This window comes from Aythya marila (genome assembly GCF_965140915.1).
Source record: "Aythya marila genome assembly, chromosome: 13".
NCBI lineage: Eukaryota > Metazoa > Chordata > Aves > Anseriformes > Anatidae > Aythya > Aythya marila.
The window spans coordinates 13206449-13232301 of NC_139054.1; the positions used below are offsets into that span (position 1 = coordinate 13206449).

Consider the following 25853-nt stretch of genomic DNA (forward strand, 5'->3'; position numbering starts at 1 on the left):
GCAGCAGCTGATGTAACCCAGTATATTGTCTGCCCGTCTGCGTGAGCCTGGGGTTTGCACTAACCCTTGTGAGTCGATTCATAATTACAAAGAAATGTACGAATGTAGCAGTGAATTGGCAAGAAGGCAGCCGCAGCGCTGCGCAGCAAGTGGAGCAGTGTGACTCCAGAGCCCATGCTGGAAGCACTCACCTGGCTGAGAGCCCTGAAGCCCACAGTTGCCCCCTGGGCCCGTCACATTGGCCTTGGGCCACCACCAGTGCCTTGAGGGGAGGCCAAGCCAGTGGCAGAGCCTGGAGGCTGGCACTGGGTGCCCTGGGTACGCTGTGAGGCCTCGGTGCTTCCACTTGCTCCACACCATGACCTGTGCCGTGCCTGCCGCTACCTGGTGCAGAAGCACGGTGTGCTCCTCTTGTGTTTCTTACCTCCAAGCTGGAGCAGGCAATGGGCTTTTTATTTTCTTCTGAGCTATCTTAAAGCTTATGGACTAAGCAGCAAGCAGAGGGAAACTTTCATTGGGAAAATGAGTCAAAAACTTTAAATTGGGAAAATGTTTTTCGTTGTGTTTTAGCAGGTACTACACTTAGCTCCTCTCGCTGCCTTTGGGAATCTGCTCCCTTAGCATGCGTTTGTCACTGAGCAAAAATATGTTTGAAGGGAAGCAGAAAAGCTGAGTGGGGAACCTAACATTGGGTCAAACAAAAATCAGATTCAGAATCCTTTTCTTGCTAAATCCGTTCAAATAATTTAGCAGGCTCAGAACATGTAATCTGTTAGATCCCAGTGAACCCCTCGCAGGCCCCAGTCAATTACCTTTGATAAGTGACGGACACATAAAAAGCATCAATTTACCTGCTGCTGAAGTGCAGCTGTTTTAAAAGCAGGATGAGCTGTCATGTAGCAATGCACAGCCTTGCTACACTGTTATCTGTAACGGAAAGCAAAAATACTACACACAATTTAAAATGAACAATTTCAGAAGCAGAATTACATTTCCACCCATGTCCATCTCCCGCCTGAGATGCTGGTTTTTTATGACATCATTTCCAAAACCAACATTTTATTTTATTTTTTAATAAAAATTTGCCAGTTTGGGGGTCTTTTTAATTCCCTTACGCAGCTGGAACACATTTGGTCAAATCATCTAAATGCCTTGTTCTTTAGAACTTGAGCTCCCAAAGACTGCCTTCCTGGGCTGCTGCCCCCAAATGCACTAGCTGAGCTGGGGAAGGAGGCTCGGGCTGTGCTGCAGCTGCGTGGTGGAAGTCACAGCCTGCAAACAGCATCCCTCTGCTTCTCCGGGCTTGCAAATACAACTGGCTGCAACCATACCCCTAGAAATCACCTGCTGCCTCTTGCCTGGTCCACTGCAGTGTGGGTGCACTGGTGGGGCTATTTGTACCGGCTAATTTTAAGCCTCCAGTTTCTCTGCCTAAATTAGATTTCTAGACTCCTGATATATTCAAAGGTGAGAGGCAGGTTGCTAATTACAGCGCCCTGAATCCCACCCTAAAAGATCTCTTGTCTGTATATGGGAGCCTGGGCACCTTAAGTAGATGCTTTAAAGGGGTATGAATATTCCCTATTGTATGCCAGGTCTGGTACTGCTACTGCAAACAAATAAAGAACCTCCTTGCCTTGCGTAAATCAAATGCCTGAACTGCACTCTTAAAGGAGAAGTGTTCATAGTAGGAGCGTGGAAATTAACTGGAGAGTCCATTTATTTTTGGCCAGTCTCCTGGGAGCACCTGCCAAGCACTGCCTCTCATTTCAAGCCTGACTGTTCCTGCTGAGAAAGTCTGATGAAGCTCCGAGTCTGGGTCAAGGTGAGTGCTGGCTCTTCATCAGCTGTCTGCCCTGTTTCAGAGGGGAAGAGGAATGAAACCTCAGCGGCGGATTTGGTGTGAGGGATGGCATGCTCATGCTAGAGAGAACAGGAATGAGAAGAAACAGGACTGATTGTTTATGGTTTGGGTATTGATTAAATGCACCTGCCAGTCCCCAAGCATCAGCGTACAGTTTTAGAATAAAAATGTTGAATTGTAAATTCAAGGGAGAGAATTAATTCTGGCTTCCTCTACTCTGGGACGTTAGCCAGTCGCTTAAAACAGGTCTTACATGCACCTGTTTGAAACCGGAGTAGCTGACACAATCCAGGGTGCCTACGTAAAAGCTTTCCGGGACTCATTAAAGCCGCAGCGTGGCCGATGGGGACGCCTATGAGGATGGAGCAGGCACAGGGCTGCATCCCGCAGGGCACGGGTGCTGGGGTGGCGTGGGGCATGGACCCGCTGTGGGGCTGCCGGCGGGGAGTTCAGGGCTTTGTTTTTGCAAAATGACTGTGATCTCAAGTGGAAGGGCGCCGGGGCGTTGGGGTCAATTCGCAACTCGTGTTTGTTCTCTAGATTCCTGAAAAGCAGCAAAACCTGGCGTGTTTTTTTTGTGTGTGTGTGTGTGTGTGTTTTCTTATATTTTTTAACTTTCCACTAGGGACAAAAATTGCTGGCTAAGAACCCGAGGCCTGAACCCAAAGAAAACATGTCTAGAGAAGCAGCATAACTGCTTTTTTGGCCAAGCTTTTTTTTTTCTTTTTTTCTCATACTACTCCAGAAGCCTGCAGAATCCAAAAGGGGTGAAAGAGTGTGAGGTGATGTCCAGTGGATCAATGAGCAGCTGTAAAAGAGCTTTTCTGCCGTTCCCAGCAGTTAATAACTTCATTGCGCAGAACGGAGGTTTTCAAAAAGACCTCGTGTGTTTTTTGGCTGACCAAGGACTGGCGAGGAATGTGCATAGTTACTAACAGTGAGAATGTTTTTTTTTTTTTTTTCTTTCTTTTTTTTTTTTTTTTTAAAGGGGAGGGAAAAAAAAACTCAAACAAACAAACTTGCTTTCACCAAAATCTCAGTTCCTGTTGCCGAGAGTGTGCAGCATGACTTGCAGCAATAACACGGGGCATAAAGCAGCCTTATTCAAGCTGGGAAGTGTGGAAATCTGGGTGTAGAAGTGGTAATGTCAGGCAGTTAAGGCGTCTGCTTGCTTTTTCCCTTGCGCAGGCAGGGCAGGGGTGATGGATGTGGCTGGGTGAGTGTAGTGGTAAAGTGGGCGCTGGCAGAGGTGGCGCTGGGTTGATGCTGCTTGGGAGGAAAGTGGCTTTTTTGGCAAATCCTGAGTGCTGGCCCTTGGAGGAAAGGGGTGACTGTACCTGCTGGGCTCCCAAACCTAAAGGAGACTTCACACAGCTAAATTGTATGTGTCCCCTGGGGAGGGCTTTGAGGCCAAAAGCACTCAAAATGGACTTTCATCAAAATACAGTCTTAGGAAACTACCACGGCCTCAGTCTAATATGTTATCCCTCTTCTATAAATAACAGTTTGCCTCTTTACTAATCGTTCAACCTTCAATGGAAACGTTCTGTGAAGTGTAAAACAAGTTAATTTTTTCAAAAAGGAAACTAAATCATATTGCATCTAAAAAGTTTGGGGTTGTTTTGTTGCTGTTGTTTGTTTTTTAAACTTGCTATAAAATGTTGTAATTGAGTAGTAATTTTACATTACCTCTTGTAAGAGGTTAAAAACCCAATGGAAAGGTGTTCGTGTGCCTGGTGCTGTCTCTGTGACTCCTCTATAAAGGTGAGATTGAGTTAAAACCAGCAAGTACTGGAGGTGGGTGAGTTCTCAGAGCAGCACCCAGTGGTTCCCTTGCTGTGTCTGCTCAGGCTTGCTCCATATTACCTGGACTGATACAAATTTACTGGTTTTAACTCAGAATTATGGGGGTAATTTTATTTTATCAACCCCTGGGGACATATATTAACTGCTATAATGCGTGACTTAAAAATAGGAAAATCTTTAAAAATCAGGCCTTTTTTTTTTTTAATTATTATTATTATTTTATTTTATTTTTTTTTCTGATCTGTGCCAGAGGCTGCTGCCCTGTGCTGCAGCTCGGGGACCAGGCGATCTGACCCCTGCTGGTGGCACCAGTGATGGCACCGGCCCGCCTGCACAGGGCTCCCTCCCTTCCAGCGCCTGCAGAGCAGCAGATCTGCCTCCAGACCCGCTTGTTCCTAGTGGGGATGCCGCAAAGTGCAGCTCCAGCTGTAGCAGAAATCCCGGGCTAGCAAAAAGAGGAGCTGGTGGGTGTATAAATGCTGACTTAATGAACAGAAAAAGATCTGACACTATTTTGACACATGCCTCAAGTGATTCCGATTTACGCTCACACAGCTTTGATTTTTTTCCTTGTCTTTAGCTTAACTCTTTTCCTTTCCCTCTTATTGTTGCTGTGATCGTAATGCTTTTCCTACCCCCTGCTTACTCCCTCGCCTCCTGTCGTCTTTATCATCACCCTGATATTTAAATGCGATCTAACAGCCTTGCTGCATCGGTCCCAGGCTGCAGGAGAGCAGCGGGATGTGTGCCCCGAGCAAGCACGCCTGCACCAAAAGAGCAGCTGCCATCCAGCAGAGGGGTCTGGCACATCGGGCAGAAGGTGACTGTGAAGTAACCGTGCCGATACGAGGGTAGGAGAGCTTCTGTGCTAGCACAAGCCTCAGCAGAAAGCACGTGTGTGCATGGATGTGTTCAGGTCCGACACAATTTGACCTAAGTCTTGTCCTCTGCACATCATCAGCTCCTGCAGACCTCATGTACATCCAGACCCCTGCAGCTTCAGGTGCTCTGGGCAGGCATGATCTTAGTGCTAAAGGTCTGGCCATCAAAATAGCCTCTTATTGCTTCACAGGAGTGTAGCAACTGCGCCGCGTGCCCAGACAGAATTCCCACCAATGTCAAAGGTTTTATTTCCACCGAGAAATTATGAAGCGCTGCGGATTTTGGAATATTATCGACATTAACAAAAAGGGCTGTGTTTTCCTTACTGCTGTCACGCGAAATACTTAGGGGTGACTCTCAGTGTAAGGCTCTGTTCCTCTTTCGTTTTGTTCATTGGATGGCAGAGTTGCTGTCTGCTCAATTAATTTTGCCTGCTGTGCTCCGGCCTTTCACACAACACTGGGGAGAGAAAAGTCTTAGGGGGCGAGACAATGTAGTGCAAACCCACAGGAGTCGTTAGAGGGACCCAGGGGAGGGGAGAGGTCCTGCAAGTTGTTTTTATTGTTTAAAACTGGTTTTCCTGCTGAATGCAAGTGTGTGTGACGCTGCAGGGTCAGCAGCGCGCGGCAGCTGAAGGGGAAGGAGGTCTTGGTGGGCCCACGTGGAAACCACGTCTGAAATTCTGTGCTAATTCACTGTGGGCGAGTTGGTGAGCGATCAGCAAGCTGTTTCTTTCCCATTCAGGGCTGTCAGACCTTTTAACCACGGGGGTGAGGTTTGTGCTATCTCCCGCGGCTCCGCTGTGGGAACGCAGCCCGTTGTTTGGGCTCCGTTAATGCTTCTGCCACGGTCAGGCCGCGAGCTGCTCCTCGGGGAATAACACTGATGATAATTAGGCTTTCAGTCCCCGATGCTGAGCCAACTGCAGAAGTGTAAATATTGTTACTGCTGTTTTACAGGTGAGGGGAGGACGGGTGGGAAGAAACGTGATCTGCCCGGAGTTCAGCACTGCGAACTGATGGAGCGACCTCAGAGAGGCTGCAGAAAAAGACAGCGCTCGCCATCGCTGGTCTGGGAGACAGTGGGGGACCCCAAAACGCCACCCGCTTGCAGAACAACACCATCCTGGATTCACCTGTAAGCTGTCACATTGCTGGGGCACAAGGGGATGCGGTTTGTTCAGGGTTGGCTGCATCTGGAGCCTGGGCTGGTGGAGCTCATGCTGCTGGTGCAGGTGTTGGAGCCAGTGCCCACCACGTTTCTCCCCTTCCTAGCGTCTCTCCATGGCCTGGGTCCGTGCTTGGCCCTCTCTGCTGGTTGCATGAAGACTATAAAATGGTATGTGTCGTTTGGCATGGCTCTGCCTGTTGTGGCTCCTCGGGAAAGCTGAGCACTGTGAGCCTACTGCCTTCCAGATGCAACGTCTACCATCCCCACTCCTCCCATCGAGCCAGCGCTGTCCCTGGTGGGAGTGTTTGCTACATCAAAGCCCCGGTTTGTACTGCAAGCGGATGATTTCTCTGGTATATTTACACTTGTAAGGGAAGATTTTTTTTTTTCCCCCTTGTAAATATCACGGCACTTCTGTTGCTTCTGTGCTGGCCCATCTGTGCACCATTTTCACTTGCACTGACTCATGTTCACAGAGTAGTAAGAGCCGTCGCTAAGTGTTTTAATTTCTGCTTTAGAGTGGGCCCGTTTTGCTTTTCAAGTTAGTTCCTAGGCGGCTAAGTGATGGTTTTCCTTTTTTTCTTAATGACATCTCTGGGCTCTATTGGCATCTATTTTGATAGTTTGCAGGGTTTTGTGCAGATTTTCCAAGACTTCCACTCCTGTGTTTCTGGAGTTTGTTGTCAGCAGTGAGACGTCTTTTCTGTGTGACAAGAAGTCACTGTGCACGTGCCCTCTCTGAAAGGCTGCAGCAAAATCTTTAGTCTGTCATAACACTGCAAGTTCAGATATTCCCCAAGAATAGGTGAAGGTTGCTCGTGCAGATGGCATTCAGGCCTTTTGAGCTGTGTCGTGCTCTTCTTTAATGAGTGATCATAAACTCCTTTTATCCACCTCTGTCTCTTTGGCTAACCACAGTAGACAGCAGCTGTTTTGTGAGCTGCTCTTGAATATTTTGCCATCGCTGCTCCGAGTGCACCCGGGGTTGTCTTCATTGTGCATGGTTCCTACCTTGCTCTGGAAGCAGGCTGATCACAAGCCCTTTTTCCTAGCTACTTCCCTGGCGTTAAAGGAGATGGAGCATCTGTATCCTCACTTCACAGGGGGAGGTGAGGCACAGAGAGTCTGTGAGCTATGTACCCTTTTGGAAACCTCGTGTTCCAGAGGCTGTGGCAGGATGTTTGACGCCACAGTTCAAAGCTCAGCTCTCGGTGACTTCAGCACTTAGCAGCTTTCCACGTGAGACCCTTGCACAGGAAGGGTTCAGGAGAAGCAAATGTGCATTAGTGAAAGCCTTGGGCTAAGTGGCCCATACATCACAGAGCAGTGCCAGGAAGGGATCGAGAGAGTTCAGTTAAGCACAGGATTTGTATACCTTAATTAAGAGATGTTCCTCCCTCTTTAGATTCTCTCTGAGTGTGGCTATTATCACCTCATTCCTCTGACCTCCTAGCATGCCTTGCCCTCTCTACACTAAAGTCCAACCATCTCTCTTTTTTTCTTTTCTTTTTTTTTCTTTTTTTTTTTTTTTTCTTCTCTCTCTTCACTGGTTATATGTGCTGAGAGCTCAGCTTAAACCATCTTCTAGCTCTCTTCTGGCCAGGTGCTGCAGAGGCCCTGCTGCTGAAGGGAACACTTGCAGTGGGAGCCCTCCTGCAACCACAGGAGCATCCCCAGGCCCTGCCAGGTGCCCCATGTGTTGTCTCACCAGTGCCTGGCACAGTGGAGCATGGAGCTTGCTCAGCACTGAGGACAGCCAAAGTAGCTGCTGGATCTCTGCTGCACATGTGTAAATAGCAAATACATGTATCTATATCTATCTGTCTGTCTATCTATAGATATTTATGAGAGTGAGGCTGAAAACAGCCAAATTCTCATATATATATATATTTTTCCCACCCCCCTAGGAATATGGAAGGACATGCATTTCACAGCAGCCGAGGCTGCCAGTGCTTCACAGTGCTGTTTTAGAAGTACGGAGTGTGAGAAGATATCAGTAAATGACAAAAAGATCCTTTTAACAGGGGCAAAAGAGAATCTTTTCCCTCAAACACATTCTTGGGAAAGACTTGAGCCATTTCAGCTGAAATGAAAAAGTTTAGCCTGAGGGCAAACCCAGCTGAAGAAATTTTCAGCCTAAACAATTAATTATAGATGAAGTTATGAGCAACCAAAACCAGAGTTATACAATAGTCAGCTGTAATTACAGTGGTGCTTTTAACTCTGCCTATAGCAGAGGCATGTATGTCAATGTAAATTCTTGGGCTGGTCTCGGGAAGAGCCTTGTGGAGCTGTTTATAAACCCCAGCTTTCTGATCTGAGGGGATAGGAGCAAGCATTCGGCATCAGAAATAGTCAGCTTTTGAAAGATGAATTAACTGGTGACTTTCAAAGCTGTGTCTTGTCTGTACTCAGCATTTACCTAGGGTCACTTTAGCCGTGATATGTTTCTGCTCTACATGGGAGGAAGGGCGTAATGAAGAGGGAGCCTCCTATGATGGAGAACAGCTCAGTCATGAGAAAGCTGGGTTGGCAGAGATTAACGGGGCAGCATCCTGTCTGCAACACCATCACCTGAGCAAGCCTTTCCCGGAAAACTGGTAAGTAACCTCCTGATGGAGGAGGCTGTCTGTTGTAAAAGCAGTCCCTTGCTTGACAAGGAGAACACACGGAGACTGGAAATATGACCTGAACAAACAGTTCCTGATGGGGACCTTCATGCCTTGCGCAGTCATGGGAGAGCATTTTAGAAGCTTGCACGTGGGGGAATATTCTCGCCTGTGTTGGCTGCTGAGTTGAGCTGCATGTGAGTTCTCTCAGCAGTAGAGGTACTGCTGACAAACAGTCATCTTCGGTGATGAAAGGAGTGCAGGTGAGAGGAAATTTCGTGGGAGGAGATCCTGCTCTGAATTTCTTGTGGAAACCGTAATTATGTGAATCAGTGTAGAGAGGTATGAGGGTTTCCAGTACATGCTATAAAAAAAATGCTTAGGGAAGCAACCTACGGATGAGACTGCTCATTCAGATCTTATCTTACTCATGTGGGAGCGTGGAAATCTTTGCGTTCCACCTTATCTCTTCTCCCCCGGGAGATCAGTGTTGAGAAAGCTTGACCTCTCACTTACCATTTCAAATCAAACCTAGTGTAATAGTGGCTTTGGCTGTGCAATGCCTCAATAACTTAATGAAATAATCTCGTTCCCTGCCATTGTAGGTCGAAATGTATCTTGCCAAAATACCACTTAAGTGACACCTGGAGGTGAGCTGGAACAGCGTACAGTTATGTCAGAAATACCCTCCCTTCCTCCCGGCTTTCCCTGCAGGTACAGAGCTTAGCATGCTTCAGGTAATGGAAGTTTGTGCCTCTGCCTTGGGGCAGCTCTTGTTTTCTATACAGAGGATCCCTGTTTCTCTGCTCACTCCTGGGCTTTTGCAGTCCCCCACAGATTCAAGTGAAGTTTAAATCAACGTTGGTTCAAAGGAATCAGTGCGAGGAGATCCCAGATCTGGAGTGGATGTTCTCCAACAGCAGCAGAGCCTTGGTGCCAGCACAGGAGTGTGCACACAAAGAGCTCTCAGCCAGAGCAGGCCCAGAATCTGTTTTGCTTTCTCACACTTGGAGCTGGTATATTTTAAAGGATATCAAGCGGCAAATGTGGCAAAGGGGAAAAATTGCTACAGACTGTATCTGGCAGAAAACCAGCAAAGATAAAATACCATACGTTCTGTGCAATGAGCTCCTACATAAATGATTCATTCACTGGAATACAGCTGGGGTCAAACACCTTCTATTTGAATAGCCAAAAGTTATGCAAATATTTTATGTGGATTTTTCTCAAGAAAAGAAAGGGAAAAAGGACAATATATCCTATTCCAGTTTAAAAATAAAATAAAAGCTGTTTATCTATGTAACTTTTAAAAAATCAAAATCCCACAAGAACAGTGTCACTGTGCTATACACATATATTCAGCAGCTTAATAGATGGAAAATGACAAGATATGCCCTAGAGATGCAAACTCTGAAAAGATTGCTTGTTTTCCTCTGTATTGCCAGCCAAGTCTGTTCTACAAATTGTGTGTAGTGGAGATCACACTATTTCAAAATATCAAATTGCTAATTAAAGAAACTACTCAAGGAAACTTTCCAGTAGAACAATATATGCAGTGGGATAATAGTAGTCACTATTTCTTTAATGAGTTTCTTTCCTAACCAGAATTTCTTGCAATACATTCAGTGCAGCCATTCAGTTAGATTATTATGAATCACATGTGTATTATTTCTGATTTGGTATTAACATAAAAACTTCTGATGAACCATAGTATTACAAAAACAGGTTTAGTGTATAGAATGGCAATATCATTCCTGCAGATAAAAGCCTGGAAATGAAGGTCCTTATACAGCAATACAATTTAATGTTTTAGTTTCTGGCTCTAATTTGCAGAGGTGCTGAGAAATTATAGGTCCAACCAAAGCCAAGAAGACCAGAGTGTCTCTGGATGGACAGGTATGTTGATCTGCAGCATGAGTGTTGCTCTGTGGTACAGTATTGCATTCTGCAGGATCTGAATCAGCAAAAGATAATGGCAGGCGAGAAATCTTTCTCAGTGCGTGTTGTCATAATATGGTTGGTTGAGTTGGAGATTTTCTTAAAATACAAATATTTTGCTAGAGCAAAGTAATTTAGCAATGACATCCAAGGGACAGTGTGCAGAAGCCCTTGTGAAATGATACAGGTAGACCAAGTCAAGAAAAAAAGTAGTTTAGTTGTGTAGCAGAGTGAAGAACAGAGAACCCAAGAAATTTCAATTCTCTTCATCCCAGTTCTGGGAGAAGATGGTGGCAAAAATATTCCCTTTGGGTCTGAATAGAAGTTGACATAATGAGATGAATTTCCAAAAATATTCCAAAAAGCCAGACAGCCTTTTTCAATAGCTTGTTGAAGGTAACTAAGTGCTTCGTTTGGTGTTCTTGAAAATCCTTCATTCCTGCTCAAGAGATACTAGAGAATCTCTTTCATTTTCTCTGGTGAACAAGAACAATTTCTTGACGTTAGGTTTTGTATTCCCAAATAGCCATTCTTCTTATTCCCCTGAAGTAAAGAACGCAAGCAACCATCTAAAGCAAAGAATGCAAGAGCTTCCTAATCATAAAGGTAAGGCACTTCCTCCTTATATGTCTGGATTGGTTACTGGGCGTTAGATAAGTAGCCTTTAATGAGTCCTTGATTTGAATCATATTATCTCACTGCACAGTTAGCCAAAGACCTCAAGAATGATTATTCTTCAGCTGCCATAAAAATCTCTCCTATAGCCTCTGGTGCTCTGAATGACGTAGTCTTTTTTGTCATTAGATGTGATGATAATAGCTCTGTTTTGATAAATGCTTTGAATGGTCCTTCCATAGCTGGTGCTTGCCCATGGTACTGGTTACCACAACTCTTCTGCATTGCCTTGATGTGATTGACTACCATTCCTTTTCAAATAAGAACTGAAACAAGCCCCATGGGAAGAAATTACTTGGAGGACAGCAGCTTGGCTTGTTCATTATCTGAAGACTGTGGAGACAAAGCCTTCCAAGTAGGGGATCAGCACTTCACTGTGCTGTGTTTTATACTAACTCCTAATAGTATTAGATAAATTAAATATGAGAGTTAATATGTTTTTTTCCACCCATTTTGGCCAGTAGAACTGGCCCAGGGTACTATTTTCTCTGTGTTGGCTGCAGATAGACTAGTCTGATAGGGAATTAATTTGTTGCTAAACATCAGTAGGACAGTACTGTGGTCAGGCTACATGTGCCATTGTTTTCTTGGCATCTAAGTGTCACTTGGATGTCTGCCATGAGTGTTAGTGACCTGGTGAGCTATTTCTAAATATGACCTATGGCAAATGACTGAGGTCAGGGAATATGGATCAGCTTCATTCCCATGTGTCCAAAGCACCCTGTCAAATACTGAGAAAAATATTGGAGAGTCTAACAGGTCAGACTTCACTCATCACGTCCAGACTCAGCCCTTTTCTCTCTCATGTCTACCTCCCTCTAACAAGCAAGCCAAAATCTCAGTCAGTGATCATCACCTCCAAGATGTGGGAAGATGTCAACACAGGGCCCATTTACCAGGCAAAAAAAATAGTGGATATTTTAAGAAGTAAACAGATATCCAGGATGGGACTCCATTCCAGAAAGAAAGGTGGGGAGGATCAAACGTTGGTGGGATTGTCTGCCCCACCAGAGCTGTCTTGGGCCAGCTTCGCTCCTCTCTATCTGCAAGGCATCGTGTCGGATCTGAGTTACTGGTCTGAGAATTGGCTGACACCTGATGGAGGAAAGCATAGTGAGAAGGGAAAGGTTCATGCAGGGCAGTGAATGACCTGAGAGGCCCCCATCTTCCCAGGGACCCCTCTCTTTCCCTTTATCTGACAGTGGGTGTCACCTCACCCCTTCAGGTGCTCTCCCTCTCCTGTGACTTTCGGAGCCTTGCTTTCTGCATCTCACTGGATTTATTCTCCTCCTTATCTAATTTTAATTAAAGATCCTTTCTCCCTTCCCCTCCCCCACCCAAACATAATCAACTGAAGAAAAATGAGCTGGTAAGTCATTGTTTTTACCACTTTGGCAGCAAACGAATGTTATGTCTGGCACGCTCGGCACCAAGTCAGAAAATGAATCAGCAGCTGTTGTGACAGAAGCTTTTTCCTGAATGGGGAAACAGAGACAAAAAGAAAACAGGCCACAGAGAGGTTTCTGTGAGGGACACTGCCAGCAAAGCATCCATGAATTAACGTGTTCGCACTTCAGTGGGGAAGGCGAAGCTGCCTGGGCCCACGCTGGCCACCTCTCCTCTTGCCTTCTGACATGGCGGTGGGGCAGGAGCTGCCATTTTGTGACTGGCCTAGGCCAGGGCCCACCACAGGCTGGGCAGTGCTGTGCCCACATGGCGACATGGCTGCTGCTCTGCCACCAGTGTGAGGAGTCCCTGCAAGGGTCTAAAATGCATTGAATCACTGCTGAAACCATTAAAGAATGACCATCCTTTTGTTTATACAGGCCTGTGGGCCAAAGCACAGTTCTTGGTCCCTGGACTGCACTGTGGTGTAGTGTGCTTTGTGCCCGTCTGTGGGAAAAGGGTGAATTATTTCTTCAGACTCAGACCCATGTTTGGTTGTTTTAAGTGGTAGTCTTGCATATGTTATATAGCACATGGTGTGAGCCACAAGGTCCTGGAAGAAAGAGCGGTTTCTAGTATCTCTCAGATCATCCTCAATCTTTTCGTTATCTAACAGTTAACTTCTCCTGAGGGCTTCATTTACTTGGTGACCTTTGCCACCTGCTACTTCTTTTACACCAAACATTTGAACAGACTCGAAAAACGTTTTTGATTAATATTAAGGCCTTGTTAATGTATTGCAAATGTATTTCTACAACATCAGTTAAGTTTTATTTACTAAATAAATAATACTGGGTGAGCTAGTATGCAGAATAGAACTAGAGGCACTACTGCAGATGCAAGGCCCAGCAGAATAGGGCTGTAAAATCACAAAATATGTGAAGCTGGAGCTCCAGCAGGTTTGTCTGAGACTGAGCACCAGTCTTGGTGTCTTCTTGAAAAGGACTGCTTCGCCTAGTGTATTTTTAAAGGGAGTAACAAACCATTGAGCCAGCTGAGCTGGTCATGAGCAACCTGAATAGCTTCAGTAAAAAGTCCAAAGGGACAGTGTGGTATGAGTTAGGGCAGAGGTTGTCCTGAGTTCCTGGAGGCGAGTATCACAATATTTATAGCTCCCCTCGTGCCACGTGGACAAGCAGTGTGTTTGTCCTTTTCCTTCATCTATAAATTCCCTTCCTACGTCTGCAAAACAGAGTATGCTTTAATGCCTGCCCTCTCACACACTACTAGTGATGTAGGTTGGAGCAGGGTTTTCTTCTCTGGCATGGTTGAAGGGACTCCCTCTACCCGTTTTTCTCTTGCACAGTGGTGTTCACAGTCTGGCCCACGGCTTCATGGTGCCAGAAACTGGGTTTAATCAGGTTTTATATAGGATGGGTTGTTCAATGATGGGAGAGAGAACAATAATTACTGGAAGTCTAAAGCTAGGGGTCAGGTCTGTTTGATGCTTTGTGTATTGACCGAGGAGGTTTTCAGTGAAGCTGTGTACTCTGTGTTTCCCTTTCAGCTCCCTTCAATCCAGTGCCAGCTCCCTCATTCTCATCCAGTAAATGTTTTGTCTGCGCTGTAAAAACCTGCGGTCCTGTGGAAATGCTGCACATAAAGGGCTTACAACCACACATGGCTACCCAGCTGGAGAAGGAGAATGTGGCACTGATAGCCCATCCTGCTGCAGTCACAGAAAGGTGTTTGACAGAGGTTTGTTATTCATTGACCAAAGTACTGATGTGACAAATAATGGGGGGCTGAGAGCTTCAAACATACAAGTCCCCAGAGTCCTAAATTAACTGGGTTATAGAGGAAAGAACTTGTAGAAGATAGAGTGCTCTAATAGATGTATGGTTACTTTTTCTTCAACTTTTTTTTTTTATGAGTTCTGTGACTGGTGGACAGGAATCTGTTAGGTATCATTTTCTAGGAACCCTGCTTTTATTATCTTATATCATTTATTTTCTCATAATGTTTGTGATTCTGCAAAGCCTTCCCATCATGTGTAGATGCAGTGGCGCTCCTTGCTTGTGGGGCAGCAGCTCAAGGATTCCCAGCACTGCTGGAGAAGGGACAGGACCAAGCAACAGCTGTTACCCCACAGGCTTCATCAGCTCCTGAGTAGCTTCATTCAGCACTGCTGAAGTCAATGGGAGAGGGGCCAGTGTCTTCAAAGCAACTTCACTTGAATCATTCCTGAGCAGACTTTAAGTTAATTGATCCTATTTGCAAATGTGAAAAGGAGGAAATAACATGAAACTGGCAGGCATGACACTCTTGTTGAGGTGGCATATAGAAGAAGCCCTTTCTAAACAGCCCTAGAGTATTTAAAAAGTATTGTGCCTGACTCTTAAGTCATGCATGCAGCTTGCTTTGTATGCTTTAATGAAGTTGCTCCTGATTTGCTCTGGGCTGTGATTACGTGGGAGGAAGATGAAACTTATTGATTCTCTGAAGATTTAAAACCCAAGCTGGGGGAGGGCTAGGTGCAGTGAATTTTCAGCACTGACCGGCCATCTGTGCAAGCACCAGCTATTTCCTAACCAACAGGTCGAGTCCACATCCCTCAAACACATTCTGCCGAGCCTGTCTGCTGTTGCTGACAACACTGGGTCCTCTCACAGCAGCACCCGTAGCCACAGCTCTGTCATTTTAAAGACTTTCGGGAGTAGGCCAGGGCTCCTGCACAGCTGCGATGTCTTGCCCCTATTTTAAATCCACTGAAAGATTTTTGAATGGACTTCAGAAGCCATTAGGAACCCAAATGTCGACTTGCACTTGCAAAATGTCTCTGGTTAATGTTTTCCTACTGACGCTCTGCTTTGCTCCCCGCCTGCCAGAGTTTCCTGTGACCTATTTGAAATATCACTCTCCTAAGTGAAAATGTGCCTCTCTTTTTCAAACTTGCAAAACTCACAAAAATAAATAGCCTAATTTGGCCAGTTAATAGCCCTCTCCTGGGGCTCCTCTCAGCAACTAAGAGGCCTTTTAAATACAACATTTGTGACTGCGTCATTAAAGCTCTGCATGATCCAAGCAGACTAAACCTAAAAGAAAGAAATGCCTTATTTGATCTAAGATTTTTTTTTTTAAATAGTGACACTAGAGACCCATTTATTTTTAATTACACAATTGCTTTATTAAAAGCCTAAATCCTGCAGTCCCTAGTCATTGCTCAGGCAAAGCTGCTATCATTGAAGGAAGGACCTGTAGGAGTCAATCCTAAAAATAGGGCAGCTGACAAAGTCTGCCTTTCAGAAGGGTTTGCTTTAGTTTTGAAGGGTTTCCCAAGTCAAAGAGAACTTGCCTCTGCTTTGCTTTTCAGCTCTGTGGAAATTTGAAAGCTGAACATAGGAAAGCAGTCACTCCAGAAAGCAAAACCAACGGCAGTTTTCCTTTCAGATTGAGTGCACTGCCCTTTCCACCCTTAGACACTACCCTGCACATAGCTACGTTTAGTATTTACTTACACAGTGAGGTATGCACGAGGGTTAGCTCTGGCTCTGTCCAAACATATCTCTGAGCCTGAGCCAGCTCTACCCAGGTGGGGCCTGTGCAGAGAGGTCTGGGGCTGTCCCTCACACCCGCCGTGGGATGAATTCCACCGTGCCTAAACGAGCCCTGTGGAGCCTTCAAGCTCTCAGACAGATTGCCAGCCCCCAAACACTTCCCCTGTGCTGCCAAACACAGCACCTCTTGCAAATCCTCCCTGGGATGGGGTCTGTTCTGCTTGTGCAGTTACTGGCGCTGCTGAAGCAGGCGAGTCCACCAGGTCCCGCAGCACTCCTCTGGCTCACTCAGGGTAAACAAACGCAGCTGCTAGGAGACTGGGACAGGGTGAGACTGATCCCTTCCTGCACTTGTACCCGGGCTGGGCTGCCTACATGCATTTCTGTCTTTGGGCTCCATGTGAAGGGCAGATCTCAGTGCTAAGTCAAGATGGTGATGCTAGCGATAGGAAAGGGAGCAGACTAGCCAGCCATACACACTGGATTATGTTCCTGGGCTAAACTCCAGACCCTCAATTTTATTATCTAATTACCCGACCGAACTCATTCATCTTTATTTTTCAGTCATACTCAGAGACCTGTGTTTAAACGTGGCTCTGCTATGTGAAGCACTGCCCAGACAGTCTTTGCTTGGAAGAATTCATGGTTTCTCAGCTCAGACCGTGTTTTTTTAGTGTAAAGGATGCATGGCAGAAATCCCAGCCCCGGTCAGTGGCAGAGGTCTGCATTAGGCTGTGCTGAGGGCCTGAGGTGGCAGTACCACGGGGAACAAGAGAAATAAAATAAACCTTTTATTTATATATATATATATAAAAAAAATCAAGGTTTAATATCAAGGTTGTGTAGCTAGACTTAAGTCTTTGTCACCACTGTGACAAAGCATCGTTAGATGGCATGCAGGGTGGCTCACTGAGATATATGTTTGTATGACCAAGCATGAATGCCAGGTGTTAAAAAAAATAAAATAGGGGGTTGGGGGGAAAAAATCCCCAACAAGGCATCAGGAATTTATCTCTGGAACCTGGAGCCCATGTGGGCACCAACACTGGTGTCCCCTCCTTTTGCTTTTCAGGTCAAAGCAGGACCTTGGCCCTGCCCCACTGACCTTGTGTGCCTGTGGCTGGACACTGCTCCTGGCCACATGTGCCAGGGAAGCTGCGGCGTGCAGAACACGAGGCTGCTGGCCTGAAGCCCTCTGCACCATATGTTACTGCCATGCAATCCATGCAACGCACTGGGACCGAGGCTCCACCATTAGCATAACTCTGCCCCCTGGGAGGGGCTTAGCTTATAAATATGCTGCTTTTGCTGTGCTCCCTGTCCTTATTTCCTAAGGGAATGCAGATACGGGCAGGTTCAGTGGGTGTCCAGAGCAGGTAAATGGTTAAAAGGGGCTGAAGTAGAAAACTTTCCTCCAGATCCAGCAGCAGTCGTGTTTGCTCTCCAGCTTGCAGGGGCTGGGAGGGGGGGAACGGAAGGGAGAGATGGCAGATGCTGCAGAGTGTGAGGCTGCTGGCTCGCCAGCTTGCTTTCGTTTTAGAGAGAGAGGAGACATGGGGGAGAAGCCCTCGTGCAGCCTTCCTCCCTTGGAGGCCTTTTGCAGAAGGTGCCCTTCTGGTGCTGCTTTCCCAGCCCCAGCATGCAGCCTGCTGGAGCTGAGAGGCTCCGTCCCATAGGAGGCTGGGGTGGAAACACAGATGCTTTGCAGAGTTCAGCCTGCCCGCCGGGTGACCAACTGCTCCAACTTCTCAGCAGGCAGCACGGCCGGGACGAGCGCGTGGCAGGAGCAGCGAGAGAGGTGGCGCGTGGCGTGCAGGGCAAGGAGCCCGAAAGCAAGAGCTGCTCAGCAGGGCAGCGAAGTTGTTTTGCAAGACAGGTAGGTGACAGGGACGGTGCTCTGTCTTGGCCTGCTCCTGTGGAGGAAATGCTCTGCAGAGATGTGGTGGCACTTGCAGCGGGGCAGGGATCCTTGTTCCTCGCTGAGTAACCTGTGGAAGGAGCCTCCTGGAGCGCAGCACGTGGAAACCCCCGGACACAGCGCAGAAGGGGAAATGGAGACCGGTCTGGTCAGAAGGAGAGGATGAGCTGCAGGAAGAGCTGCTACATCTGGTGCTGGAGGGGCTGAACTCTGCGTGTGTCTGGTACAACCTGTCAGGCTCCCAGAAACAAGCTGTGCACTCGGAGGCTTTGCTCAGGGATACTTTCATGCACAGCCACAATTCGGTTAATTTTGCTCCTCTGGTGGCAGTGTTACTTCTCCCTGCCTCATCTCTCCTGCTCGCTGTTGTCTAGGCTTTCTCCAAGCAGAGACCAGTTGACTTTATCTTCCCAGATGTTTCTCGTGATCTCGCCCATTCTAGCTTTTATCCCTGACCACAAGCAGCACTTGGAACAATTAACACCTTGTGCTCCTCACATCTCATGGTTTACAAGACAGGTGGTTACTAGGGCAACAGCTGCACTTTTTTCTTGCCGCGTATTGACTAAAAATCAACATTTTATATTAAAGGTAAAGAAAAATAATATTCTCTGTAGCCACAGTGAGTTACAACACCATCTCTCCTGTAATCAAGATATTGCTGAATTATGGTGCTATAAACAAACACTTCTGATATAACCACAAACACTGTGGGACATGTAACACATTGGCAGTATATTTCAAGTGACAAACTCATTTATTGTGGGGAACGGAGAGAGAAAAACACCTTTCCAGAAGTTGCTGCAAGGAATTACAGCAAAGAATGGCCGGAGCTTAAGGATGCAGAAGCAAAGTAATTCTGTCAAGCTGACTGGAACGAAGCACCGTGTGAAGGAGATCTGAGCAGCACCAGGAGCTGAGAAGGAGAGGATGTAGGACTTGATTACTCTCTCCCTCCCACTGGCATAAATCAGGATTGGTTCCATAGTGCTTAATAGAATTAGCATGCTGTAAAACTGGTGTAACGAAGGTGTACCCAGGAGGTTTGGGAAGGGAGCCCGCAGCTATCCCAAAGTGTTAGTAGGCTGGTGTGGAGGCTTCCTTGCCTGCAGGTGGGACTTGAGTAACAATCATGAATCGTTAAGGCGTGTTGCTAGCTGAGTGACCAAACTGCTCAGGAGCTCTGGGTGTGAAACTGGCTTGTGCCAGATGCCACGGAGGCAGAGGAGAGGCTGGGAGCTGCTTGCTAAAGAGCTTTTCTCTCTTGCTGTGTTCCAGGTGGCTGCGGGGTCTCTTTGGTCAGCGGGATTGGAAGAGAGCCATCCTCTGCTTCCTCGATGGTCTGCCAGCCCCTGTGTTTGGTGAGTTTCACGTTGTGGGACTTCTGTGCCCAAGGAGTGTTATTTTGTATGCTGTTTTATTATGCCATGTTGTGCTGGTCTGTCTTGGTTGTGATCTGCTGCCCAGCTTTTAAATACATGTGGGCTGTCAATAGTGACTCTTGGCTGTGAACAGGACCACGGATGGAGAGGGGGAAGCAAGATGGGCTGGGCAGCTGCTCAGTAACCCCCTACTCACATACAAAAAGACCCCCGTGGCATGCAGCCCTAATGGGAGAAGGGAGGGAGGGATATTGTCTCCCTCCATCCCCTTAGCAAACCTGCCACAGGAAATGATCAGGTGTAGAATCATCTCTGTGCACGCAGGAATTTAATAATGATTGAGCACTTGTGATCAGGAAATACCTGTGCTTGAAGTTCATTTGGCGTGCATTTGTAAATAACACATGGAGTATGAATAGGCATGCGAAGTTTGCATGGGATTTTCAGGGCTGTCTGTCTTCAGCAAGGGACCTTGAATTAAAAAAACAACAACTGTCTGACATGGAAGGTGACCCAGCTGACTTTGTGGGCAAGGTTAAGGTGCTGATGCTTCTGAGAAGCTTGGTTTCTAACCACACAGTTGTAGGAATATTGGGGTTCCCTGCCCTTAGTCTTAAGTGAGTTTGCAGTTGAGGAGAGTAAAGCTCGAAGCAGTCCCTGTAGGATTTGCAAATGAGCACACAGATGCGTTGAATAGGAGCTGCTCAGCTAAAGGACTTCTGATGGTTTTGACAACAGAGCTCAAAAGTTCCCTGAATAATAGGTCTGTGATTTCTGGCAGTTTGTAAGTGCTGAACTTCTTTAGATTTCAAAGCAAATAGATACATCTTAACAAAGACCACCTTGTGTCAGCTATCCTTAAAATTATAGCACATAGATTAAAATGAATCGTGTGTACTTGTCCCTCCTGGGACACCGGAGAAGGGAAAAGCATTATCAGAATTCTTTAAACTCATCTTAACAGTATTGAACCAATTATTTTGTTAAATCTGGGTTTGTTTTCTGCCTCTCAATGAGAACATTTGAAGTCTATCATCTCCACCATTTACGAGTTACCAGTATGCAAGTGTAAAATTTCCAATTGGAACATATGGTATCAGAGGGAACAGGGGGGAAATATCTGATTACTCGCACTCCCCAAACTCCAAATCTATTGCATTTAGTATTTTGCTCACAGTTCCTGCAGGGGGAAATAAAAGAAATCATCTCTGAGCTGAGACCAAGCACTGAACATTTCACCCTGAGTAGGAATCTGTTTGAGAAACTTAGAAGCAGCCGAAAGGGGAATAGAATAGAAACTGCATTTCAGTTCCTTCGCTGTGGTTGCAACGACTGGCAGAGCTCACCAACATCCCTGCTAGCAAAAAACAACCTCTGAACCTTTGTCTCAAAGTGCTGTCACTGATTTGGGGCGTGCCTGAAGGCTGTGGAAGCCTTCTCCTGGTCGAGGAAGGACTATTAGTGGCCACACTGACAGAAGACACGACTTCACCTGTGCTAACTCACAAGGTTTGTGATCAGCTGTGCCATTTGTGCAGGGGCCTGCTGCAGATACAGAGCGGCCTGGTGCAGCTGTGTGCTGTGCCTGGGGAAGGAGAATATGCTGGCAGCTGAGAGCTGAGTGGTGGTGTCAAAGGAGCCCTTGCTGGGGTGCTGGTGGGCCCATGGCATGGGCTGGCCTCCTCCCTCTGCCTAGAAGCAGAGGGTCACTGGGTGCAATGTGGCTGGGCCTTCACAGCTCTCTGCTGAGTGACACCCAACTGCTTTGGAGAGGGGTGGTAGGACCCCAGGACCAGGATGCTGTTTGCTGCCCTGAGGTTTTACACAGGGCTAGATTTCGGGTTTCTGTCTGCCCAAGGACAGAGCAAAGAGGTGCTGCTGAGGCGTGGTGCTGCTGTACTACAGCCCTGCCACCAGCCAGGGCACTGGGGTGGAGCAAGGGTCCGGATGTTCAACCCCGTGGTGACAAAACTGCTTGAAGCTGTTTACACCCTTACAGAAAATGATAATGCAGCTCTTCTTCCTGAGAGGGGGAGCGAGTATCCCTCTCCTTTGCTCCCCTGCCTACTGCTGACCGATGCTGCACGATGCAAGATGCGCTTCTCCCTCCCCATCCTGGCAGCATAAGGAGGGACTAAGCCTGTAACCTTGGGAATTGATGTGACCTGCTCACAAAAGAGAAGGCTTTCGCTCCAGAGCCCAGGTGGTTGTGTAGTGCCACGTGTACAACCAAATTTAGCCTTCCTGCCATTCAGACAGAAAGCAGCATGTTTTGGAGCAACTTCCCTGGGAGGGGGAGGAACAGATGTTGGAACCAGAAGCGTATGTGACAGTTGGGAGAGACAGCGTGGAAACGCACAGTTGAAAGGAGAAGTCTGATGGGAGTGTGATGACAGCAGCAGGACTCCAGTGACAAGGAGTGGGAAGGAGAACAAGCGGAGAGGAGTGTTACTTCGAAAGCCGAGCAAAGTGCACAAGAAGATGTGTCAGGGAAAGGAAGGGAGGAAATGTGAGAGTAGAGACAGGCTTTGGGATCTGTCTGCAAGCATGTGTGACCTGTTGCCTGACAAACAGAGCAAGGAAAAGCTTTTATTCCTCTGCCTTCTTCCACTGGGCTAGCTCTGCTTGCAGCCAGGCTGGCCGGCTAGCACTGGTGGAGTCTTCAGGCGTCCTGGTAGCACCTGGGAGAGGTAAAGCTGCCTGGGCTTCCACCAGAGCTCTGAGCTCCTGGGGTAACACGTGCTAGGCGCTATAGGAAGGATGCTGTGTCGCCCAGGCCTTTCTTCAGCCTGCTGTCTTTGCAGGGTAGCACAGCAGCCACGTGCCTTGGGATGCTGAAAACAAGGAGGGAGCGGTGCCATCCTCAGAACAGGCTTCCCCTCTGCACTGCATTCGTCGTAAGGGCAGGATGCGTGAGGAGAGGCAGAGAAGTGAGCGTGTGTGCCTCCTGCAGCAGGGAGGGACTCTCCAGCAGCGCCGTACCCTGGTGATATAAATCACCTCTCTGCAGTGTCCGGTTTTACCTTAGTTCAGCAGATGTGCAAGGCACACTGGGAGCGTGCCGCTGGAGTGTAAAGCCCCTGATCTTACAGAGACTGCAAGAGCAGGGGGAGGGGGTGCTGCAACTTCTCCCGCAGATGGATTTACGAATGATTTTTTTTCTGCAGACCCCTGCCTGCACGTGGCTTCGCCCCTCCTTCCGCCCAGTGTGGCCTGGGAGGTGCAAACTGGCCGGTTTTGCTTTGTGCTCTCCTTTGGGGAGGGGGAGATTTTAGAGAGGTTGGTAGATAGACACCAGCCGTGGCTGGCTCTGCAGGGAGCTGGGATGTATCCCTAAATGTTGCGTGGCTGGTGGCTCTCTCCCCCTCCATGCATGTCTTGTAGGGAAATCCCAACAAATTAGGGGGCAGGCATGGCAGTCGGACTGTGCAAGGCAAAAGGCTGTACGAGCTGGCAGCACTGACATTTCCAGTGTCTGCATCCCTTCTGGTGAGGGAGCTGATGAGGAGAAACATGAGGGGAAAGCCAGGGAGAGTCTTCCCTCCTTGTTAGGACGCGTACTGGTGGCTGGAATGATTCATCCCACGCACGCAATTGTGTTCAGCTGTGTGCTCATTGTGCCAGCCATCATGTGAGGGCCGGAGTGGGCTGCAACAAAGCCTGGGGGTGCTCCAGGCTCCCCGCTGCTCTGGGGGCTGTTAGTCCTGCTGGTTTTCCCCGTGGGGAAGGGAGGCAGAAGCTAGCTTCTCTCCTGACCTGCTGCTCGCAGGAGCAGCTCCAGATGGAAGCAGGGGTGCTGGGATCTCCTGCAGGTGCTAAACAAGGGGGAAACACAAGCTCTTTGGGGTCTGAGGCACTCTGGTTCTCTCCCAGCTGGTGTTTAGGGACTCCTCAACTCGCCTCCAGCCCCTTGTCACTAAGCCAGTCCCCGCTGGCCACTCTGCAGCAGGGCAGCATGTCCCGAGGGAGACGACCACCTTCCCCAGGGACAGCCAGTAAGTTCCCCTCGGCTGTTCCCACCATCTGCTCACTGCTCCTGGGCAACCACGAGGGCCAGGGGCTCTGCCAAGCGGGGTCCCGGCTGGCCAGGCTCCTCGCAGGGTGAGGCAGCCCATCCAGCAGCCAAGGGCTCTCGGCCAAGATGCTGTAGCAGCACGAGGGTGGTTGAAGAAACAGCTTGGTGAAGGTGTGTTCATGTGGAAACCTGAAGGATCTACCTATGCTTCCTCATCAGGAGCAGAGAGATGTTGCAGGCTCACGGCGAGGGGGGTCTAGGTGATGTAGAGGTGATGTAAAGGCAATGCAGGCCTCTCTGCTTTCCGGTGCCTGCACTGATGGGCTCAGCTGCAGCTCCTGTCTCAGACCTGGTCTGGGGCAGGGCCGTGGGTGGTTCTTATTGATCACCGCTTCCACAGCCTCCCACATGGGCAGTCAGCTGGGGACAGCGTGGTCTGTGCTGAGGCAATGGTGTGGGGTCCGGCTGTGAGGGGCAGAAGGGGACCTGCAGGCCCCCGGTGTGGTTTCAGTGAGGATGAGCACAGAGGAGCAGGCACCTTGGGCATTTTCACCCAGCACTGACAAACATCGCAGCAGCGGAGCCCTGCATCCCCAGACATTTTGGTCTCTGTAGCAGAATTGCACCTTGCTGACTAACTTGCACCAAATCTTGGCCTTTGACCTTGGTACGAGTCAGGAGCAGACCCAGGGGGTCTTTTCTAAAGTTACTCATGCAGCTGCTGAAATTAAAATCTCACGAGCAAGGACCTGTCTTCCCTGCAGTCTTGATTCAGAATAACAGAGTGGCCTTTAGTCTCTAGAGATAGTTTTAAAAAACCTTCTCAAGGTCTGCGCTCCTCATGAAAAAGATAATTCATACAGTACTTGCCACATCTGACAGAGTTGGCAGCCTTTGTTCAATACAGTAACAGCGCTGCGCGCCGAATTAATCAGGGATTCAGCTCCACGCAGCCTCGTACCTGGGAAACAGGGCATCGCTAAACCCTGCGAAGGTGTGGGAGCGGCGGTGGGAACACAGGCTGCCTGTGATTTCTGTGTCAGCCATACCAGCCCGGGCTTGCTCGGAAGGTTTCCTTAGGACCAGCGGCATGAGTTGCTCCTGCTGTCGCTGCAGTTGCGCTCGCAGAGCAGTATATCACCCGGCATTTTATGCTTGCCTAGGAAAGGGAGCCCGAATCCCCTTCCTGCACGGTGAGCTGGCAGACCGGGGGCCAAGGCACAACCCTTTTTATTTACTGTAGACCTCTTAAATGAAGGCTGTGAGCTTTTTTTTTTTTTTTTTTTTTTTTCGCTTGCCTCGTTACTGCATGGAACCAATCACTATAAATTTAAATGGCGAGCTGGTGGGAGCACACTTACCTTTTATATAATAATTGTGAGAGTGGCACTGCCGAACTGCTATTAGGATTATTCAGGCCTTCTCAGATTTCAGTGCAAAACATTAGGCTGCCAGAGGTACTGTAAGGGTGTGATTATTCTAAGAGGGTAAGTAGTAGTGAGCTGCGTCGGCCAGAATTACTACAACAGACAAGTAGTGCTTAGTAGCTGGGAGTAGGGGAAGCTGAGAGGTATAATCTGCTGGTCAGAAATACAGCAGGCTGCATGTAGAGTCCAGCCTGATTTCTATCTGGATCCGCACCGACTTGATGACTTGGTTCTTAAATTATCACCGGGGATCATCTGAATCGTCGGCTGAGCATGGGTGTTAACCCTGGGCCCAGCACTCCTTCGGGGAGCCGAAAACATGGAAACAATAACGCAGCAAAAACATCACACTGGTGCTTGAGCCAATGTGGTTACGCTGCTTCGTGGCACTGGAGGGTCATGCTCTGAATTTGATGGGGTCTAGTGGCGAAGACCTGCCCCAGGTCCGGCTGTGCTGGCAGAGGAGACCTCCTGTGAGCAGTGCTGAAAAGGGACGTGGTGCTGGGGGGGATCTTGCCAAGTGTGCCCACCTACCCTGCTGTGGGCATCGTCCCTCCTTCCGTATCACCTCAGAAAGGACAAGGCATTGGCAACTTGTTCTAGGAGGCAGGGAGAAAAGAGCAGCGCTGGATGCACGCTCCTAGGCTGTCTTGATTTTCTCCTGTGATTGAGATTTTGATTTTGCATCCCATATGATTTTCCTGTTATAACACACGCCTCTTGGCTGTCACTATAACAATGCCTTTTCTTGGCAGGGAAGGCAAATCTGAAAGGAAGCTGTTGAGCACTCTTCTGTGTGAGTTCCTCAGACGATGGTTGTGTTTCTCCCCCTCGTTCCACCCGTTTTCAAATAATTTTCATGCTGGGAATAAATCTGAGCGCATAACAATAATGTTCAGCATATGATAACCAAGACAATTGTATATATACAAGCAGCCACATGGAAAACAAATGAGCTGATGGAAAAAAGTGCAAGATGAACCAGAGACACAGTTACCATTTTCACAGTAAGACCAAATAACTTTGCCATTTCCATGTAACTACCCTTTCTTTTTTTCCCCCCAGGAAAATAGGATTTTGAAATACATTTTTAGTTACTAATTTATTTATTTTTCTCAACAATTTATGTGATGGTGGGAAAAACCTCTCTCCCATCAGCCAGTATGCTATGGGCCAACTACACTTGAGGAACACAATGCTGAATATTTCCCTGAATTTTATCTA

At 47.8% G+C, this 25853-nt stretch overlaps 1 protein-coding gene and 1 long non-coding RNA gene across 6 annotated transcripts in view; both read left to right on the forward strand.

Annotated features, from left to right (window-relative positions):
• Nucleotides 1-5569: 5569 nt before the first annotated feature.
• LOC309883242 lies at nucleotides 5570-7180 on the forward strand. Its single transcript, XR_014318422.1, has 3 exons — nucleotides 5570-5689; nucleotides 5827-5890; nucleotides 5968-7180. It is a non-coding gene; the product is annotated as an uncharacterized lncRNA (long non-coding RNA).
• A 177-nt stretch (nucleotides 7181-7357) lies between these two features.
• The window catches only part of HMGB3 (high mobility group box 3), a 33324-nt gene continuing 14828 nt past the window's right edge, over nucleotides 7358-25853 (forward strand). For 2 of the 5 annotated variants that reach the window (XR_014318411.1, XM_082770971.1), the window contains exons 1-5: nucleotides 9466-10227; nucleotides 10796-10875; nucleotides 13898-14088; nucleotides 17640-17763; nucleotides 19084-19166. Coding sequence is in view for 1 of the 5 variants with exons in the window: in XM_082770971.1 (XP_082627097.1) it covers nucleotides 10220-10227; nucleotides 10796-10875; nucleotides 13898-14088; nucleotides 17640-17763; nucleotides 19084-19166 (486 nt within the window). In the remaining 4 variants the exon portion in view is untranslated. Of the gene's footprint in view, nucleotides 9046-9465; nucleotides 10228-10795; nucleotides 10876-13897; nucleotides 14089-17639; nucleotides 17764-19083; nucleotides 19167-25853 lie in introns of those variants that run through there. The other 3 variants (XR_014318409.1, XR_014318410.1, XM_082770968.1) reach the window with 3 other exon arrangements.